The sequence below is a fragment of the Haliaeetus albicilla genome, chromosome 27, assembly GCF_947461875.1.
Source record: "Haliaeetus albicilla chromosome 27, bHalAlb1.1, whole genome shotgun sequence".
NCBI classification, from domain to species: Eukaryota; Metazoa; Chordata; class Aves; order Accipitriformes; family Accipitridae; genus Haliaeetus; species Haliaeetus albicilla.
The window spans coordinates 10,990,256-11,012,020 of record NC_091509.1 but is presented as its reverse complement, the minus strand read 5'-3'; the positions used below and the strand labels follow the sequence as shown (position 1 = coordinate 11,012,020).

The following is a 21,765-nucleotide window of genomic DNA, read 5'->3' as shown; positions in this document are numbered from 1 at the left end:
CTCATTTATGTCCTGCTGACAGCAAGGGCCTGAGATATTCATGGTGGGAAATGCTTTGCTCTGAAATGCATTCCTTCTCGCAGCCTGCCAGAGCCAAGTCTGGCAGTCTTTATGATACGGTGAAAAAAAAAAATACCCCTCTATTCAATCTGTCTTTTAGATTTTGAGGGTGAATAGCCTGGGAACACAGAAGTTGTCTGGAAAGACTGAGAGAGACAACCAGGTTGGACTCCTTTCCTTGCCTATAGCAATTATTTTCCATCAGACAAGCAAATGATCAACAGTTTTCCCTTCTCATCAGCAATCACGGTGTATTTGCTGCATAGTTTTCTATTTGAATGATGATTTTTAAAAAGATGAATGGATCACAATAGTTTTGTTGGCAATTGTAAGGAATAGCTGGTTTGGTTTTATGTCTGCCAAAATGAAATCACTGATGGGTGGGTACATTATAAATGTCTAAAATAATAAGCTCTGGGTGTGGGAATATTTAAATGTTTGACAAACAGATGCTAGTGAATAATAATAAAAAATATATAGTTTTGGGGAATAAATACATCACAACAATTGAAGTGATCTTAATTTAGCCCAGGCACAGAGCATATGAACCAGCAGGAAATCCAGCTCCTCTCTTGATTTGCTGTATATCTAGTATTTTTCAACATGGAAGTTTATTTTCTAACAAAAAGCTGTTTTTTAATCAAAACGCCTAATTAACATAATTGCAGACCCTTCAGCACTGCCAAATACAGCTATATAAATCCTTGCCTTCAAAAGCAAGAGAGCGCGGGAAACCACTTCCCTCCTGGAAGGGAAAGATGGACAACTTGCTGGGTCAATGAGATGCAACATTTTCCTGGGCATGTTTTCCTTAGACCGTATCTGCAAAATGGGAAAAACAGTGCTGTCCACTAGAGCTTTTCACATGGCCAAAGACCATATAATGCAAAAGAAACGCATGACATCATTATTCATCTTCTATCTGCACCCCTCATTGCTGTAGCTCCAGGGGACACAGTGAAGGCAATGGTGCCCATCACCCACACCTCGTTCTAAGCGCTGTCTGCTTTACACTTTCTTGGCTGCCTCCAGGAGCTCGTAACGACTCTCAGCCTGGTACTGGGTTACTGCCCTGCTAATTGTCCACGTGGACTCTCTTCCTCCTGCCTTCATTCTGAAGGGGAGGAGACAGCTCAGAATTAGCTCCTCTAGATCTTAAAGGAAACACATGGCAAAAAAATGGGCAGATGGCCAAAGCAAGAGGGAAGTCAAGTCTGATGACTGTTGCATAATTGCTATCCTGGCCTCTTCCAAAAAGCAGCCTGACACACAGCTACTGTGCAGAGAAGGGCTTGGTCGACAGTCCAGCTTTGGCCCAGTATAACCTAGGTCCAGGCAAAGGCAAGCCATGGAGAACAGTGAGGAGAAACATCTGCACAGAAAGATGCCAGGAGAAAAGAGGGCAAGGTCTCTGGGATTTGATTTTCCATAGTGACGTTTCCCAGTTGGCTGAACTGCTCACTCAGTAAATCTGCAGCGTGAGAGATGCAGAGCGACAGCGAAGGGGGAGCCATCACAGCTGCCTTCATGGTATCGAGCAAGAGCAAGGACAGCCTTGATGCAGTTTGGATCCTTGACTCCTGGATGCCTGCAAACTCAGCGAAATTTGCTCCAATAAGAGAAAAATAACTACCAGCTCTACTTTACTCCTAACAGCCTCATAGCAGTGCTCCTGCCCTCAGCCTCAACATCAGCATGAGGAATACCATGGGGAAGACATGTGAAGGAAGGCAATTCTGCACATCTCGCTGATTAGTGGGGTTTTCCATCAGCTGGTAAGGTCCATGCTGCTGCAGGCTCCGTTTCACCAGCTTCTCACTCTTGCCACAACTCAAGCACTCAGAAATGACTAGATTTTCTTATTTATATACATCATGTTATGCATGAGCAATCAGAGCAATGAGTCTCCCTCCCTGCTAGCACAAGAAAGTCGCTGCACAAGGAAGTGCGGTAAAATACACTGTCCTTTACACACACAAAACTGTGAGTAGACTGAACATTTATCACCTGGGAATGTGTCAAGTAAGCTGATTTTGGAAAAAGAAGACAGAGATAAGGCACTACTACAGAACAGCTGCCCTGGCACGTCCTCCTATGCAAGAAGTACCCAGACTCCAGGACACGCTGCCTGCTTTTCCTGGATCTTGAAAACCTGGTAACACCTACAGGGAAAAAGTGGTGCCTCTGAGGAGGACAATGGCTCTGAAGACACACTGTGTACCAGTTACAATTTAGAAAGTGTTCTTTCTTCAGTAGAATATACAACACTTTACTCCAGTGAATATATTTATTATACATTACATTAATATAACTGTAGATGCACCAAAGCATTGCATGTGCTTTGCTTGCTATACATGTTACCCCCCTTTCCCAGCAGAAGTTAGGCATTTTGCACACATCTGCTTAATAAGGGTAACCTGGGAGTATTATTATTCTCCATCAGCATCTTGACTGGAGAAATCTGACCAACAGAACCCATCCTTTAGAGACAGAGGGAATAAAACCAAAAGGGAGAGAGCTGAAATATGTGCAACTCCTTAAACATCAATGTAAATGAAGTCTCTCTGCACTGATCTTCATTGCAAAAGTGGGTGGATGTTCCCTGTCTACATCTCTCCGACTATACCTGATATCACGTTTCATACACTCATTGGCTGGTTGCAGCTGTTGGGGGGAATTAAGCAATGCAGAACAGATTATTATTGTAAGGTTGCCTTGGAGTAGCAAGGATTAGTTAAATTTAAAAAAAAGTAAGCCGCCACAAATATCTACATCAACAGGACATCAGAGTCAAAACTGAATTTAACCACCTAAAAATAATACAAGTATCCAGCTTTTTATGCAGTGCTTTCCAGAAATCACTGGCTGCTTTATACACAACATGAAAGCAGCTGGGGCAGGTGGAGGACCTTTGTTGCAGCGCTGTCCAGGAGAAGACCCCAGCCATCCCCTGTCACCATGAACACCCCGGGAAAGGGGCAGGGCACAAGCTGCAGCCCTCAGCAGAGGATTCACCACAGGGAGGAAAACCCAAGGGCAAGCGATGCTAATTCTCACCCTGCTGCTCTTCCCCAGGCCCCCCCAGCCCTGGGAAGAAGCAGCACCGTGCCCTTCCCGTGCCGTACACGGCGCTGAGCTGACGCCTGGGCTGCGGCCAAAGCCAGCTGTGCTCTTCAGAGACTGCTTCCAGGCAATTGAGGCTTTTACCTACCCAAAGAAAAGATGAATTCAAGAGTAACAAAGCAGCAGAAGCCACGTCTCCAGCTCCCCTTGACGACTAGAGCATTTGTTTACTCATTTTATCCCCGTGTTAACCCTGGTTTGTTTTTACAGCCAAGCAAATACCAGTACAGACACTTCAGCGCTGGGGGCACCAGCTGTTTCTCAGAGGGGGACTGGGAAGGGGGGAAACCTAACAAAAAGATCTCAGCCTACAATAAAGCCAACATCTGACGACATCCAAAGGACTTCTGAGTTGGCAGCCAAGCGTCCTGTCTCCCCAGCTGGGCAGAAGAGGGACAGAGCGGGGGAGACCTTGCAAGCAGCCTGGAAAGACAGCTATGGGCACTCATGCCTGCTTTTCCCTTCCCCTGTCCAACCCCATCCCTCCCTCCCTTTTTGACCTGCCTGGCATGTTCTGCTCAGCTGGGGCTCTCAAATTGTCCCAGTGCTTCTGCTTCCTCTCTTTCATTGGCCTGAGCTCTGGGCTGATGGCAGGGAGCCGGCGGTGTTCTTCACCCTGCTGGGAGGGAAACCTGGAAAACCACAGCAGAGCACCTTGATGCTGTTTTGAGACTCCATGAGTCAGTGGACAGACCTCGCAACCTCCTGGGATATGAAGCTCCCCAGTTACAAAGCTCCATGTCCCACCAGTGCAGCTGCACTCCTCCTTTCTTCCCACCACGCATCAGCAGGAGTTCATCCAACATGATGAATAGGCAGCAAATCCATCCAGTGTGTCCCTGTTAACCTCATGCCAGCCAGCACTGTCCCACAAGAGCTGTTGTCCCAATTGTCCCATGCTGTGCCTCACCCTAAGGAGAGTTTTCCTGTAATCACTGCCATGCCATGGCATGGTTTCCTTCAAATCCGTCCTTAAAAACTTCCTTTGCCACAATTCCCGCATTCCTTTCCCCCACAAAATCCCACCGTGACTGTCCTTTCACTGATACAGTCCGGCAGGGACACGGGGACAATCTGCTGGCTTTTACTTCCTATCCAACTGCTAGAGCAGAGGTTGCCCTTCTGCATTTAAGCTGCACATCACTGGGCTCAGGGCTTCAACAGCAGAAGTAACACTGGTGTGCTGCCTCCTACCCAACTGGGCAGGAGAAGGAGGCTGGTGCCCACCACCCGCTGCAGGTCAACCCTGGGGGGGCACAAGCTCCGTCCCCCATGAAGCGGAGCTGGCACCAGCCAGAGAAGCTCCACTGAAGATACTCTGTCTGCCCATGAAAACTCCTCTGGTGCCAGAAAGCTTCCAGGACTGGCAGAATCCCCCTTTGTGGCTAATTAAAGCTGCGTCACTTTGATCGACAAAGGGTGCCGCAGCAGCTCAGGATGGGGGGGGCTGCAAAGTGATGGATGCAGCGTGGCCCCTGCTGCCTCAGCCGTTCATCAAGGACTGTGAAGTGTCAGAGGAGAGCTTGGGGAAAGGGCTGATAAGGAATTCAGGTCTCCAGCAGCTTGAGATAGAGCAGGCAGGCCACAAGAGGGGTTAATCTCTCTAAACAAACACGTAGGGCAACAGGGCTCTGCAAATTATTTCCTCCTGTGGGAATTCTCCAGGCAAAGCTGAAGTTACACTGGGGAGTAAGGAGGTGAAAAAAACAAGGCAGAGGCATTTCAACCAGCAAAATGGTTGAGACTCCTCTTGAGCCAGAGGCTGTTACTGGATCTCCAGCAAGCTGGAGGGGCAGAGAACCCGAAACACATCACCCTGCCGATCACAGCTGCGAACCAAGCCAGATATTCCAAGAGTAGAAAACGGTCTGTGCCTCTTGCTTTACCCTGAAGACCTCCCCCACTCTCCCCCCCCACCCCACTGCCTCGGAAAGAATTCACTTCTCTGCACCTTTCAAATCACATCCAGATTTTCCCTGGCACAGGTTCCAAACTCACTTCAAAAAAAGGCAGCCCCAAATGCACATGTAATTAGTCCCAGCCCATGGAGCAGCCAGCTACGTGGGATATTCCTAGGATGGGGAAGCAGGCGTGGGAGATGGCGTTTCCAGGAGCCCGGCACTTAGCATCTGTTTGGCAAAGTCCTGCACTGTGCGCATATCTTGGCAAAAAGGAGGGGGACAAGCAATGTGCCCCTGGGGCTGTCCTGGGTATAGCATAAGCATGGAGTCCCAGACATCTGTGAAATGAAGCTGAATTAAACAGTACCCCTGTCAAGACAGCCACTTACGCTCTCATGGTTTGGGATCATGCTGGAGGAGGAGCAAAATGTGCCCAAGGCCATTGCTTCTATGGCCTACAGTGCCATATAATGGAGAAAAACATAAGGTAGTTTGTTTAAAGATAGCTCAAAGGTCAGAAGCAGAGCAACTGCTCCAGCACAGCGCCCTGCCTGGGGTAAAACTGTCCGCACATTAGCAAGGTTAGCTGAAACCCTGCAGAAAACACAACTGTACTGATTACGGGCTGCAAGCTAGCCTGGGACCATCTGCTCAACAGTGCTACAGCAGGGATGCCCATCTTGCTAGAGCAGAAAATAGTAATTAGGGCCCTTGCCCCATCTCCAGCTCTGATGAAGATGCAATGGGACAGGGGCAAGTCAGGTACTGTAGCTGGAAAATGGATGACTTGTCCTCCAACTCCTTCCTGGGCCCTTTGTGGGGAGCTATTAGCATCCCCACAGTTGTTCTGGGAGAAAAGTCCCAAAGTTTGTGGGTAGCACTGATGCCCATACCAAGCAGGTTAGCAGGCTGGGAAGGGAGTAGAAAGGAGGCATAATTCTGCTTTTTAAAATGATCTCACCGAACTCCCTTTCTCCTCCTCCCTTCTTGGGAGTTTGCTATTGTCTGTAGCTAAAGCTTCCTAAAAAGCAATTTTACAGCCAAAGTTAGCTCAGCCTCAGGCAACCCCTCCTTGCTGAGGCTCACGTTTCCAGTGAAGCAGACTGGTCAGGATCTGCTCCAGGCCACTCGGGCTGTACGAAGTTTGGAAGGCTTCACTCTCCTTATAAAAGCTGTTTCCTGAAAGATCTGGCACAGCCCTTACACAGCGGGCCCAACTGAGCTCATTTGTTTTCTTAGTTCATTCTTTCCTGGGGTCTCCATACCACCATCTCCCAGCCAACACGCGTGTAACCCTTAGCGTGGACTCCCGCAGTCGAGGACGGAGCTGCCCAGCACGACGTCCCCCCGGCAGGGCAGCGACAGGTCTCTTCTCTCCCGCCAACTGCTCCTGACTCCGCTCCAGGGACCACAGTCGATGCCATGCATGGGCTGGGTGCCACCCGAGCTGTTGCGAGGGGCCATCCTCAGCACCACGTGAAGCTAAGCAGGCCGTGCCGGTGGCTCGAAGCCAGCAAAAGTAGCCAAGAGTCCACTTCAAATTCCCCTATATGGTGGCAGAGGCTTTTCAGGCACGGTGCAGGAGCACTGCAATATCCTGCCAGGGCAAACCAGACCCCAACCAAGCTGTGCTACGGGATGAGCGTGGTGCCAACACCCGGGAAGGGACAACCCCTGGCCCCAAACCTCAGGTGCAATTGCTCTGCTCCGCTTCAGAGGACCCAGCTTTAAGACTCCACCTCAGAAGAGCTGAGTGGGCTGAAGGACTTGCACTTACGAGAGCATTTTCTGATACCATCAGAGACCTAACTTCAAAAGACCCAAAGTCTCTAGAAATTTCCAATAAGTCAAATCCTCGAAGCAAACATTAACAAAACGAAGCAGCACAAAGGAAACAGAGTTCCCGTGGGCTGGATATTATAACTACAGAGTAATCATGGAACTCTCTTCCCATTCCAGGAAACCACCCTGCCAGACAAACCCAGATGGCACCTTCTCAGGTCATGGTCGTGACTCTGAGTTTGGGACGCTTAGGGGTTTGCTAAGAAAGCCAGAGCTGCAGGAGGCACAGGGTCACAGGAGACATTTTTGAGAACTGCAGTGGCCGCAATGTCTAATGTTACTCTACAACGGACTTCCCAGAAAGCAGCATACTGTCAGTAAACCACTGGAGCCAAATCTCCACCGGTAATGAAATTCAGATGCTAAAAATGTTGCTCAAAATGGGATTGGGAGCAAACTACAGTACTCGCAGAAGCTGAACATAATCAAAACCCTAGCAAGTCCAAGCATTTTGAGAGCACCATATTTTGCAGAGAAAGAGACCCAGGCTGTTTGCACCGAGCTCACCTGGATGGCACCCCTAGGCAGAGAGAGACAAAGTTTGCGTTCAGCTGTAAGTAACAAACCCCATTGCCATTCCCAAACTGGGAAGACCAAGAACTGCTCCATACTTTTTGCACATCCTCTAGCACACCCAGCCACTACTAAAAGAGCCTTCCCTTACCCCCAATGAAGTCCTCTTTCAGAAGCAGACACAGCTTGCAAGCCATCTCCCTAGGGAGGTACAGCTCACCGTCCTGCTCCGGAGAAAGCCACCAGCTCCTGACCACTCCATGATGCGCAGCAAAGGCAGGAGAGCAAAGGCAACATGATTCCCACTTCTTAATAACACAACTTCCCTGAAGCAAGAGAGCTTCTGAAGCTGCCCCATGAGGACAGGTAGATGCAATATTATCTCTTTGAAGTGGCTACCTCCTGCTCGGAGGGAGAACGCCATCCCGTGTTGGGATCTTCTCACCAGACCACCCCTTGCCCTGTGCTGGCATCTGAAAGTACAAGTGGTAAAGCTGCAGGTACCAGCTGTTAGGCAATAGGCTCTCTCTTCTTAGCTGTCGCAAGCCACTGCAGAAACGAAACGTAAAGAAAAATTTCTGGGAGAAGCATGGACTAGCGGTTTTCCAAGTCAATGTGTGACTACTTCTGAAAACAGTATTATTTAATCCTGTTGCAAAAAGAGGACCAGAGCAAAAGGGAAAATATCTGTGCAGAGGACACAGACAAATGCACAAGCCCCTCTAGAGGACGGTCATTCTAACTCCCCAAAACTGCTTTCTTACACAACAGCCAGGCTTTATTTTCCAGCAACTGCAACCCCCTTTTTCCTCCAATGGAAATCCCAGTGACATGCCTGTTAGCGAAGGGAAACTATTTCAACACCAAGAAGAAGAAACAAATATTGATGAGTGTGCTGTGAGAAGCAGTGCTCCAACCACACTTCCCAAGCCTGATCGCTGCCTTCCAAAAATAGCAGAATTTTGGTGGGAATTTTCTGTGAGTGCAGCACGGCCAAACTGTACATCCAATTTTTCCAAGTTATGCCCTTGGCCAATTTGGCTTCCATTTTTCCTCCCCACTCCTTGCTGGCAGGAGTACATGTACAGCAAGGGCTTTTCTGCTGTATTAATGTCAGGTGTGCTTTGTTTGCTGATGTTACAGTGCAAGGACAAGCCAGAATCAGAAATCCCGCTATGGGAAACCCAGACAAGATTCTCTTGATCAGAAAGGGACATAAATGATTTTCTTCATGCCAGTCAGAGAAAAATGAAGCCTACTAAATGCCTTTATGTTTCTAGAAAAGCCAGGAGGCAAAGCACAGCACAAAGGGCTGCACTAAATGGACCTGACAGTCACTGGAAGCGATTATGGTACCATGACATTTCTAAATATGCCCATTAGCTACTTGGGGGTGGGAGTAAAGACAACTCTGTGGTCAAAGCCATTAGCTATGGGTGCATGAAAGCCTCCCAGGGCCCCTCCAGGCTGGTTATTTTTGCAAGGCATATTAGGGTTCTCTTTTGCCCCATACCAGCAGCACCAAAGGGCAGCCACAAGCAATCCCCCGCACCACAAAGTCCTCAACGGACCATTGCATCTGTTCCTCAGGCACACAAACGCTCAGCTGCATGTTGGGCTGGCAGGGCACACGTCATGCCACAGAAATCCTGTCTTTGAGCAACCAGTCCCAAACACCACGGGAGGAAGCCAAGGCTGTCAATCAGCTTGATTTAATGTGTGGAATACAACTGTTATTTCCTTCTCTCTGGATGGCCCTTTGAGTTACACAGGGCAGGAAAAACAGCGTATGAGCAGTTCCTGGGGAGCCTCACACCATCCTCAGCCTTGTGCCATGTTGGCCAGGCCCCTTCCGAAAACAAGCAGGCTGCGGTGGGGGTTGCTCCAGGCAGAAGCTGTGCAAGAGGGGTTGCTTAGCTGAAGTCCTCCACTAACGACTTCTGGAGGGAGAGAGAATGACTGAGGGGTTTAACACTCGCTGGGCACGTTGCTAACAAATACAGATGTTTTAATGGACACGGTGCAGGCCAAGAACTTGCTATTGCTCAGATGACTCAGTAGATAAGAGCTAAAGCACATGTATGCTCACACACAGACTGGGAAAAAGCTCCCGCCGTGCCAAAACCAGCATGGTTTTTGCTGGAGCCCACTCGCCTACCTGGCAGAAAGGGGATGATCCTTTGCTTGGGGTCCTTCTGCCCTCCTTCCATCGGAAACTTGTCCAGCATTTGCATCTAGAAAAGGACACGCAAGAAAGGTGATTAAAGCCAGTGATTAACTTGCACGACACAAGGCCACTCTCCCCAGGAGGAGGCGAAGCCCGTTCTCCTAACCAGCAGCGTCCTGAGACATCGTACACAGCACCATCAGCCAGGGTACAGCAACCCGCAGCACCAAGGGAAGCACATCCAGAGCAGTGCCAGAAGCACAAGACCTTAGTTAGCGTCATCTCCACTGTTATTTTCAAGACATTTCTCACCACCGATATTGCTCATCACTCTCATTCTGCTCAGCACGGGTGATTTATGTAACCTGCATTTCTGCAACTAGTAAGTTTCATCCTGATGGACCTCTGTCACTAGATCTCAGAAGCTCCTCAAAAAAGGCATATTTTAAGCTTATTAGCTCAAGCATAGCACAGCACTGACACAGTTCCTGGACTACAGCTGACTTGGACTCACAGCACCAACTCATGTTTGCCTGCAAAGGGCCATAAAGTTATACGTCAAGTTTGGGGAATGCTTTGTGCTACACAAGCTTTGAGGGATGATGTTTTATGGGATCTTCAGCATTAAACAAATAATTTCCTAACTGATGCAACTGCACTTAGTACGTTTAGTCAGCAAAGAGAGGTGATAACCAGTTCCTGCTCTCGCTGCGTGGCTGCACTGGTGCTTCGGCACATGCGCACAGCTTCCTTGCAGCTGCTACGGTGCTTAATACCGATGCCCTGGCAGGATCCACGTCCTCCGCATTTGCTTTACTTGGTCCTGCTGGAAAACACCATTTGGATTGGGCTTTGCACTTTACACAGGGCAGAGGAGGAGAAAGAGCATGCCCAGCCATCTATCCAACCACTCAGATAATCCCTCCTTTGGAAGGAAGGGGAGGGAGATGCAAACCTTCCCTTGTTTTTTCTGGGGCAGGGATCTGAGCTCTGTCATTGAAGAGCTCGTTGGTCCCCAGGGTATTTGAAATGGGTCTTGCCCTCTCCTATCGGAGCTCTGCATAAATAATTAAGCAAGCGCTGGAGACAACCTGCCCAGGAAGTGTCCTGAGCACCTACAAAGTCTAAACAGCCACTCTCTTCTGGCCTAATGAATATTTAAAGTATTTCCTGCAAAGAGGAAACTAAGCAACGGGAGAGCCCGAGCCATTCATCCCAGGAGAGGCATCTGCAGACAGCCCTCGCCCAGCCTGGCAGGAGGATGGGCACCACCGAGCAGCCCGACACACACGCCGCGCTCCCTTGTCTGCTGCTCTGCCACGTAACTTCGGGAGCCCCTTCACCACGGGGAGTCCGTGCAGGGCCAAACGCCAGGGTCCAGACACCCCCTGGGGGGGTGTCCCACCCGGCTCCCTGGTTTTCATAGCTCTTGTTCTTTGGCACCTATTTTTCCACATGCTTTTTACAGGAGGTCTCTTCTAGCTAAGGGCTGTGGGCTCCTCTGCTGCACACACTCGTTTAAAGTGCTGTAAAGCCAAAGCAAAGCCCTTTTTGTCAATATACCCCTGCGAACCCCTGCTCATGCAACACTTGCTTTTTTTTTTCTTGGATCTCCAATGCACCGGGATAAAATTCTTGAGGTTTGGTGGAGAGGGGGCAGAAGGAAGGAGGCATTTTTCCTACATTTTGAGTAGAAATAAAAACTCCCCCAGCACTCCCAAAGACAACAGGAAAACCAAAAGCAGCTCTCAAATCTTCTCTTCAGAATGAAAACAAGACAACTCAAAACAAGGATGACACTAAACACAAAGGGACCGTGTTTACAGCTCCTTCTCAAAACAAATCTGAAAGAGTTCGTAACAAAGAAAATTAGTCCAGAGTCAGCAATAACCAGGGACTGCGGTGACGTTACCAGCAGCCACAAACCGAGCCTGAGCGTGGCCGAGGGAGGACTCGCCTCCCCGAGGCACTGCAGGCTCCCAGGGCAGCACCGCTTCCCCAGCCTCCCTGGGCACACAACGGCCTCCTGCTCTTCCCTCAGTCCGCGAAAATAAAGGATGACACCACATGCCCGTTACCCTGTAAAACACCCATATTGCGCTACGGCGGAGAGGTGCCTCCGGCCCTGCTCTTCCTGTGGGTAAGAGCTCGGGAAAGCTTGTGACTGGCGAAGGGTGAGCAAAACAAGTTGCAAACGCCACACATCTGATTGCTGTTAAGCAACGCAATACTTGAATCACTGGAAGCTTTCCCCTCCTCTCGGTTTTGAATGCGAGCTGAGGATCTCTCGCTCCCGGGAGCACTATGAGCCTCCAAGGCACAAACGGTGCAAGCTGTGTTTTCTCCCATATGCACGTGCCTGAGCTGTGACTCTGGCCAAATCTGCTCCCAACCATGTGATCCCACCAAACCTGGCCAGAACTTCAGCCCAGAAGTTCTCCGTTTCCTTTTGCTTGACCGAAAGTGCCTCTTGCAGCGGCTGCTCAGCGAGCAGGAGACGGCGCGGGGACCCTCTCGCTCCAGCCACCCTGCTCCGCTCCAGCCCAGCCCAGAGCCACCAGCAACACCCCAGCCAGACCAGACCCTGCACCGCCTGCCGTGGGTTGGTACCGTTATGCCTGTGCACACACAAGCTGCTATCTCTCCTCTTGCTGGAGGAAGGAAAAGAGGTTGCAAGGTGCCTGGAGCCCCCTCCGGCAGGCACAGAAAGAAGAGAAGGTGGGGAAGGAGCAAGGCAGAGGGGTTGGTCTCATGGATCCCACCCAGCCTGGCTGCCACATCACGCAGCTCCGGAGAAGGCAGCAGCAAATACTAGTTCATCAGTTTTACTAGGCATAAGCCTGTGGTTGAAGAACAGCTAAAAAGCCGACTCCAAAGAAAACAACCCCAGCGCCGGCTGTAACCACGGCAGGCAGTTTGCATTAGCAAGATACGAGAGCACACATCTGCAGAAATCCAGTCCGTGGGTCATGGGCTGACGGCTCTTCCGCAGCACAACACACACAAAAAAAGCATGAAACAGCGATGGGAAAAGGTCAGCTCCAGACCTGAGGGATGCCATCAGAGACCTGGAGGAAGGCAGCTGGCACGTCTCTAGGTTTTGAGGCTCCCTATATCCTTTGTGGCTCATCTTGCTCCTGCTGATTTTGCAGGACAGGGACTACAACACAGGTTATTACGCTGCTCTTGCCCAGGAAAGCCAAGGAGATCAGGCACAACTCTGGAAAAGGGATGGGAAAAAAGGTAAAAGTGCAGCAACCCCACATCCCTGGGGGAGGGACACACAGACAAGCATCAGAAGATGGTCTGCAGAAACTGAGGCACACCAGCGACAAGGCAGGGCAGGGCAGGTATCCTGGGAGAGCACTCTTCTCCCTGGCCATGGCAGGGTAACGCGCTCCCCAGCAGGCAAGGAATTGTGAAAGGGAGGCGGTTGGCACAGGGAGACTCCCACAAATCATCTCAGCAGCAAGGGTTTCCATCCAAGCTCCAAACAAAACTGCTCACATCACATTCCCAGAAGGGAGGACTTGCCCGGCCATCCAAGATCCCGGGGAGACGGGGCAGGCAAGAGGCAGAAAGACACGCAGCCCTTTGGAGCACAGCTTTCACTGCTGAGCACGGGAGAGTGCAGAGAAGCCAAGTCTCGCTCTCAGCAATGCACTCAGCCAGGTCAGAAAGAAAAATGAAGAGAAAAAGAAACAATAAGTCTATTGTTTCTCGCCTTCCAAGGTTATTTTTAAGTATTTGTGACAGAATCCTAAAAAAAAAAAAATTGGAGTGGATGCAGTTTACAGCACTTTGGTGTGCTTTTATTATGCAGGAAACTGTTGTATCACACTTTTCAGCGATTCCTTTGCAGCAGGGAGGGTGATCACATCCCTGCCGGCCCTGGCTCCCTAAGCCAGCACTGGGGCACAGATGCCCCAGCAGCGTATCCAACCCGCAGCCAGGCTCCCCACAACACCATGTCAGCTTACGGTACATTTCTCTCCACCACCAATTTATCTTATCAATTAGCTGTTTTTCTTATTAACCCAGAAATGTCCAGGCAGCGAGTCTTTCGTGGCTGAAGGTCTATGCACGCCGTGGGAACACACTGTCCCCATGGCCAAGGTGCCCATTAACAGGGCAGGCGATAATGCCGGCAGGGCCACCCGCAGAGAGGGAGCGTTTCAAAAGCAGCTTTGTATCAACAGCTAACACATTGGCAGACAGCTTCTTCATTAACAGGAAACTCAGAAGATAATATCCTAATTGAATCAGAGTGCTGCGGGCTGCAGGGGATCCTAGGGAGAGGGGAATGTATGTTCTCAGCAGTATTTGCGGGAAGCAGAGCGTTCAGGAAGGGCTTTGCCCAAATAAGAGCTCGTGGTGTAATGCCAGAGGGATAGACCATGCAGACAGCGTAACCCCACAGGGATACATCTGCTGGAGGAGCAGGGCTCCAGGCCTAACAGCCTGCGAGCGGGCCGTATTGCTTCCCAGCCGGAATCAAACTCTGAGAAGTCTCTGCAAAAAAAAAACCCCAAGCAAACCCTCAAGCCAAATGCCAGTAGGTAATAAGGTGTGTCATCACTTTGCTGCTTCTCTGCTCTCCACAATAAGGTAAAGTTTTCCCCTCTAAAATATAAAGGTGAGAAAAAAAATAAAATTCTTTTTCATTTAAATCTGATCTGGCAGAAAGGAAAATGTCAGGGTGAAATGGTAAACACAGAGGTCCTGCCTTCCCCCGATAATGATGAACCAGAGGGGCACAGGATTACTCTTGCAGCAAGTCCTCTGCAGCTGGAGTACTGTGCGATTTGCTTTTGTCAAGCTGCTCTAAAGCCCAGGCTCTCCACTACTGAGTGTTAGGGTTTGCGTGGCACGTATGAGGGCTGCAGAAGAGAAAGCAAGTCTTTGCCAACTTATGGAGGGGATGGTAGTTCACATCGCTGAACAGCAAGATATACCAGCACGGGCAGGGGGATGATGAAATACCCAGGCGAGGAGAGCAAACTCTTCCACTCTTGCACAACACCAGGAGCCGATGTCGGAGCCAGGCCATGAGCTGTAATCGCAGGCATGGGGCGAGGGAAGTTCCCCCCTTCTCCTATTGACAGGATTTGCTTTGCCTGCGTGACGGAGGTTCAGCGTAAAACCACATTCCTCCTTCTTGGTCTAGCAAGTGAGCTGACCTAATCCATGCCTCCACCAGACACGTCCGTTATCCGGAGCAGAGAAGTCAGCTTCTGAAACCACCCGAAGGGGGAAAAAAAAAAAAAAAAAAAAAAAGAAAGTTCAACAAAAGGCTTCAGAGTCCGGCTGAGTGCACGGTGGCAGAATCACAGGAGACTCTTTGTGAGAGCAACAGCCTTCCCGCTGAGAGAAGGCAGCAGCTTGCCATGGGGGAAAGATGGGTCTGAGCCAAGCCTGCTCTCATCCCACACTCTCAAATTCCCGGTCGGCCCCATCCCTCACGAGAGGGGGAATGCCACGGGCAGCCAGGCACACTGTGTGCCCCACTGTCCCTGTGGTGTCGAACTCCAGATGGGGACATGCACATGCACCGCTCGCCCTGACCTCCACGCGCTCAGCAGGGCATTGCATTAGTCAGGTCTCTTACGGGACGAAGAGCCCTCCTCCAAATTTGATCCACCAGGGAACAGCGTCCCACTGATCCCCAAACGCAGTGGGAAAGGGACGCAGGTCCGACAATCACCTGCCGTTACGGCAGCACCCTGGTCCCATGGGGACGTGATGAGGGACACGGCTGCGTGCCGAGAACCAGAGACTTTGCAAATGTGCTCCTGCAGATCAAATCACCCTCGTGCCCTGCAGCCAGCTGGTTTGGGGAACATCTGCCAAGCAGATAGTCTGGGAAAGAGAACGACATCTGGCAGCGGCTCACAGGCTACTGATGTTTAGTCTCTTTGCAATCCCACAAGAGGCACCTTCCCTGCATCCCCCTGGACTATCTGTGAAGAAACAGGGGGGGAAAACGCAACAGCCCAGAAGACAGAAGGACCAACGCAGAGCAAGCTCAGATCCCAAGCGCGGTGATGCCAAGCTCAGGTCAAGCGTGGGGAAGGACTCCACTGGTGCGGCACCACATAATGCCCGTTCAATGGCCAAAGTAAATTGGGTGTTCCAAGACAGTAAAGGGAGCTGAAGGGCAGCACCACTGAGCGGTTTCTTGATGACCGCAGTTTCTCCCCAGTCCCGGCTCTTCTGGTGCAGGGGATCAGTTCAAGTGCATTTTACACATTACAAGGCAGAGGCAATCCTGACCTCCTCGGCCCTAGGAAATGGCATCACTGAGGCTGGATTGTGAAAACCTGATGGAAAACTTTAAGCATCACTCAGCAATAGACAAAAAAGAATTCACTGAGGTTAGAGAAAAAAGGGCTACACAAATTGGCAGCAACTGCCACCGCAAGAGAAATTTCCTGTGAAATCACAGGAAGCATTATCAGAGGGAGACGTTGGTGCCTGTGAATAGCTCCCAGGCACGGAGAGGGCAGCGGGCACGGGGCTGGGCAGGACACATCCTTCCGCCAAGGCTGCACCCCCCAGCCCCAGGCAGCCCACGACCGAGGCACTGCCGGGTCTGTGCTACCCCAGGTGCTTCCCCGTAAACCACAAGGACCAAACCCTTGGAGCTGGCAGGCTCTGCTTGCACGCGGGGGCTTGGAGGACACGGCAGCTTCGCATCCCTAGGTTTGGTCCGAGTGCAACTGTCCTCCAAAACCAAGTGGGTGAAAAGCTTCCACTCCCCAGGACAGGAGGCATTTCCAGCCCGAGGACCCACTGATTCTCTGAGCGGAAACCTCAGTGGTGCTCAGCTCCAGCTTAAGCAATCAAGACCACGACGGGCACTGCATGCTCACCGGGGCTGCTGGGATTCCCAGCAAAGGAGGCACTTGGCCCCAAGCGCCTAACCCCTAAAAGCCTGTAGTAACCTCAATGTAAGGAGCCTTCTGTTTTATCATCCAGCCTCAAAACTTAAATCCCCAGAAATCACTAAAAGGTTACCATGTTTGTTCATTAGTGATGAGAGAATGGGAGTTTCTTGTCGCTGATATCACCATCACAGCAAACACCATGTGCTAATTGCAGCAGACAGGCAAGAGAGTCATGGAAGAACAAAGATAAATACCCTCATCTCCGGATAGATTCCTCTCTGGTCAAGCCAGACCCTGCTCCTGCAGCATTTTCTGTGTCTGTTCTGTGCTCATCTACAAAGCACATTTCCAAGAGCATTAAAAAAAAATCATGTTTTAAGACACTCGAAATCTGTATGTTTTCAAAAGCAACAAGTAGTTCTGGGTACCCACTCTGAGGCACCCAGAAGGAAACAAGAGGGCAAAGCTGCACCTTCCCAAAACCCAGGTGAGACACCCTGAGATAGTGGGATCCAAAAATCACCATCCATTTTTGGATGGCCCAAACAACTCCTGAAAAACACTGCTTGCTTTCCCTCCTTTTGTAAGCCTGTCAAGAATATCTCTGGGATAGACTAAGGAGAGAGTTTAGTGTTTAAAAAGAGAAAAAGAAAACCTCAAATTTGGAGAAGAGCACCAAGCAATCTCCGTTTACACAGCCTCCTCACAGAGCTGCTGATCCCTCTGCTTCTTGGGTGATTAAAATATATTACTTTTTATGTTTGATTCATTGGTGCTGAATCCTGGAAGTCATCATTCTCTTTACAGTACTTCACTAATCCATTTTCCACTTAATTTCTGATAATTGCAGCCTCTAGATGGCATCAGGCCAGGTAGGCAGGTCCCAGACTGCACAGATGAGCACTGAAAGCTGCAGCACTCCATGCAGGCACCAGTAGCAGAGCATTAACTCTACCAAACAACCAGTACGGCATCCATAATTCGCCATGGTGACCCAGCCATGGGAAATGACTCTTGCCGGTAGACGTGCTTGGGAACAAAGCAGCAATATCCAGGGGTGATGCTGGTCTGTGCCGCTTCCTCTTCCCCATCCCGTCCATGGGAATGTCCCTCCAGCTCAGCTGGGGCTGTGTCCCACGGGGAAGTATCCCTGGAAGGAGCCTTGGCATGGGAGCAGGGAAGAGCTGTGCCACCTGCCCCAGCCTGGTGCCAAAGACCACAGAACCACCACCACAACCATCGCCAGAGCTGTCACGGCAGCAGCAGCCGTAGGGAAGGCTACAAGGACGGTTCGTGTTCACCCACATCCTCCTCTCTAGCATCCCAATGTAGACGTGCTCAGAAGACTGGGAAGTCACGAGATTTAGCTTTTGTGGAGGAAATGGAAATAACGGTGGAGAAATACCAACATATTTGCCCTATTTCATGTGTTGAGCAGCCGAGGCGCAGCAAGGGGGAGGGCTGTGCTCAAGCACTCCTACCAGATCACACCAAGAAGCAACCCCCAGTCAAGGCTTCAGTGACCGGTCATGAAGAGACTTTACGCACATGTCACCCCACTCTGAGCTACACGCTTGCCAAAAACTCAGGACGACTTGTCCCTAGCTTCTCCTCCAAACAGCTCATGATCTGATTTCTCTTCAACCCCTCCCTTCCCAGAAACCTTCCCCACTCCAGCAGATGAGGAGAAGCAGACCGGCGTACATTCCTTCCCTGCAATTAATGCAAAGTTTTAAATCTGTGGCAGGCCCAAACGTGATGAGACAAAGGAGGAGGCATTTGAGCTACAGGCAGGGCTGCAAAAGCTGCAGTGCTACCACTTAGGAGAGCGCTGCTGGTCAGAAACACCAGCCTCACGAGCCTCCTCTTGCATCAGACTTCTTGCTAACCGTCTATTTTCCCTGCTGTTCCTTCCGTAAACAAAAAAAAAACATTTTCCAAGCAAGCACAGTCAGCAGAAAGGCCAATGTGGAGAGACTTTTATTTCCACGTGAGGGAGGATTTCATTCTGCTTGGGTTCATGGTGGTGTCCATCAAGACCAGCTCCATAGCAGCCAGCGCAATTACACAGGTGGAAAATGAGACACCGCAACCCCCTGAGGTTTAACTGCCAAAACCAGGGTCTCTGTATGAAACAGATACACTTTAGTCCTTAGCATGACCATGCTCCTTTCCACCATCTCCCGCCTGACAATAAAACTCTATCTAGCAGAGCAGGAACCAGCCCAGCTCCTGCATGAACCCACCAGTGTCCCCACCATCATCCCCACCCCATCTCCTCCTGCTCCAGCAGCGCATCTCCTTCGTGGAGCACACTGCCCTGGTATTCCTCCATTTATAGAAGGGTGGGATTTGAAGATGCCAAGTTCAGTGGCGCCCAAAACCCGAAACCGGGCAGGAAGCCTCTGCAGACAGCGCGCACCCACAGCCGCTGCGGGGAAGCACCAGGGCGGGCGCAGGAGCCTGGCACTGCCACCACCCGCACGACGGCAGGAGAAGGACTCGGGGCACTTCTGATTCAGACAGTCCTCGCCACAGGGCTGGAGTTCGCCAAGAAACTCCGCTTACTGCAAAACCAGAATGCTGCCGTTAAGTGATGTCTGATGGAGGAGATCGGCCCTTCCAGCTTATGGAGGACTTAATGCACTTAACAGGGAAGGGTTGAGCGAGCACCAAGCAGTGAAGTGGGGTATGGGGAGCCCTGCGGGGAGCCTTTGGGACCGCATAAAGCAAGATGCAATGCAACTCCAAGGGGAACGCCATCCTAATCCGGGATATTTGTCCTTTGCTAGGGCCCGGAGCCAGCAAACACAGAGGCACCGTGGAGGAGCCCCAGCAGCAGGCAAAGTGCAGCAACTCTGCTGCTTTCTGTGCATTTAAACACGAGAATGCAGATTTCACACAAAATTCAGCCCAAACCGCATACCTTGAACTGCACCTGCTTTTTTAGGATCCAGCCAGGATAGACAGAGATTGAGCAATGCCAAGGTTTTCCAGCATAACTAAACCTCTAAGGAGTACGATACCTTGACAGCACCCTAATGTTAGAGCTCCTCTCCAAGTGTAATCTCACCACAGAGATACAAAGAGAGAAAACCTGACAAGCCTCTGGCCAAATTCACTGACTGATAAAAAACCACCACGGTTTTGGGGCTTAAAGCAGCCACCTGTTGGCAGGTGGAAAGCAGTCAACCCCCAGACAGAAAGCTCAGAGCTCCCTGGGAACTTTCCAGCTGGACTTTTTTATTTCCTAGAGGTGGGCAGAGGGGTGGGAGGGTGAGAGGAGGGGAACTGGAAAATGCTGATTTGCCAAGAAGAAAGATCAGCACACAAGTATCCATTTCAATTAATGTTGCAATTTGAACGGTAAAACCTAATGGCTAAAATTAAAATTATTTTCTTTATGTTTTAAGTGACTCGTCAAGGGGAAAGCTTTTTTTAAAAAAAATTAATACTGAAAAACCAAGAGAACATTTTACACATACTGAACTGAGATTCTTTCCTTGCTAAAATTTAAACACTAACTTTCCTCCCAATGTAGTAGGAAGAAACCTCACCATTTTGAAGAGCTGCATAGCTTCCCAGCTGGCTTGGCACTCTCCATGTCCGACACAAAGCCTTCTTCAGTGGCCGTTTCCTCAGCCATTTTCAGCATGTATGCATGCAGTTAAAAAATACGGGATTGCAACTTTCTGTTCACTGAGATTGGGTGAGAACTCCAAGATTTTGGGCTCCTACCAGAGGTGCTGGCAGTTTCCACACCCCAGTGCTCCCCAGGGCAGGAAAGGGGGCAATGCCTGCTGCCAGCTGCAGCTCTATGGGCAGAAATTCTCAGATATGGAGGAAGACCCACAACTTAATTTTCTAAAAAACCAAAATTGACTCAATTTCTCAGCAATATTTTTTCCTAAAAGAAAAAAAAACACAAAAAAACCCAAAATGGGAGTTGCACTCTGCAAGGCTGAACATTTCAGCCAGTCCCCACTGACAGCCATCAAGACAGCTCTGCAGTGCCTGGGGCAAGCTGTCCACCTACTCAAGGGTGAAGTTGCACAATATAGTTGGACCAACGGAACTTTTGCCTGCAGCACAAGACAGGGAGAGGTCTCACCTCCACCCTCCTCCTCCTCATTCCTGGCCCTCCCAGAGCCACTCCAAGCTCGCAGGTACATGGGCTGGTTTGCTGCCAGCTTGGGGAGGGGGGATCAGCCCCAGAGGGGTCCCATACCACTCGTCGAGGGAGGCGTTTCTCAAAGTCTGCTACAACAAAATATCTTCTTCCTCTCTGAAAAGGTCAAGACCACAGTTGATGGTAAATGATCAGTAAGCTGAGCTTGCAGAGGAAAACCGGAGCACAAGGAATTGTCCATAAGGTGCACAACAGCACCTAGCATATTAAAAAATACCTGGTTTCGTTAATTTCATATGGTATCGGCACTGAAAAATGAGATTCAAATGAAAGCTTTTTCTTGCCCAAACCCTAAATATTCTATCAAAGGCAGTATTAAAACAATAAATTCACCAACCTTAATTACACCTCCCAAACCTAATCTCCAAGATCTAATTTCCATGCTGCTATGTAAAGACAGTCATAAACATCATTTATAATTCACTACTCAGTGACTCACCCCTACTGCAAAGGCCTCAAGATATGCTACCAGTAAGGCAGAAAAGCTCAGGGAGGTGAAATTAAGACAGGGAAAATGCTGGCTCTCCTGCTGCCAGATCATAAAGGAGACCATTTTTCATGTAGGTTATGGCTCACGTTGCAATCCTAGCTAATACCAGAATATAGAGCAGCACCTCACCACCCAAGGGTGTATGGGAGCCACGAGGCAATGGGAAGACGAGCAGAAGGGGTGCCATGCATCCAGCAGCACTGCAACACCCCTGTGGCGGTGGAGAAGCAAAGCCTCAGCTGCTGGCAGGAAAACCACAGAGTCACCATGGCACCACGGAGGGGACGGGATGGCTGCCAGAGCCCTACAGCATTCACCCGCTGGCACCACGTCACGTTTTCCCCTCTCTATTTTCTGGTTAACGAGGTCCCCCTCCCTGCTGCCGGCCGGCTGGAAGGCATGAATCATGGAGGAAGGGCAGATCCTGCACACCCATCCTTCTCTCCCCGCAACGTCTCCCCTAGTCCAGCCAACGGAGCAGTCTTGCTGCAGCTGGCCCTTCCTCGGCCCTCTCACAGGATGCCTGCCACATACCCAGGAAAAGTCTGTGCTGGATCCCAGGGATGGGAATGAGGAGCCAGGCAAGCTACAGG

General features: G+C 50.3%; 1 protein-coding gene across 2 annotated transcripts in view; it reads right to left on the bottom strand.

The window, feature by feature from the left end:
• The window catches only part of SH3PXD2B (SH3 and PX domains 2B), an 80,219-nt gene that overhangs the window by 36,496 nt on the left and 21,958 nt on the right, over positions 1 to 21,765 (bottom strand). For both annotated transcript variants that reach the window (XM_069772758.1, XM_069772759.1), the window contains exon 3: positions 9,598 to 9,673. In XM_069772758.1, coding sequence (XP_069628859.1) covers positions 9,598 to 9,673 — 76 coding nt within the window. The remainder of the gene's footprint in view (positions 1 to 9,597; positions 9,674 to 21,765) is intronic.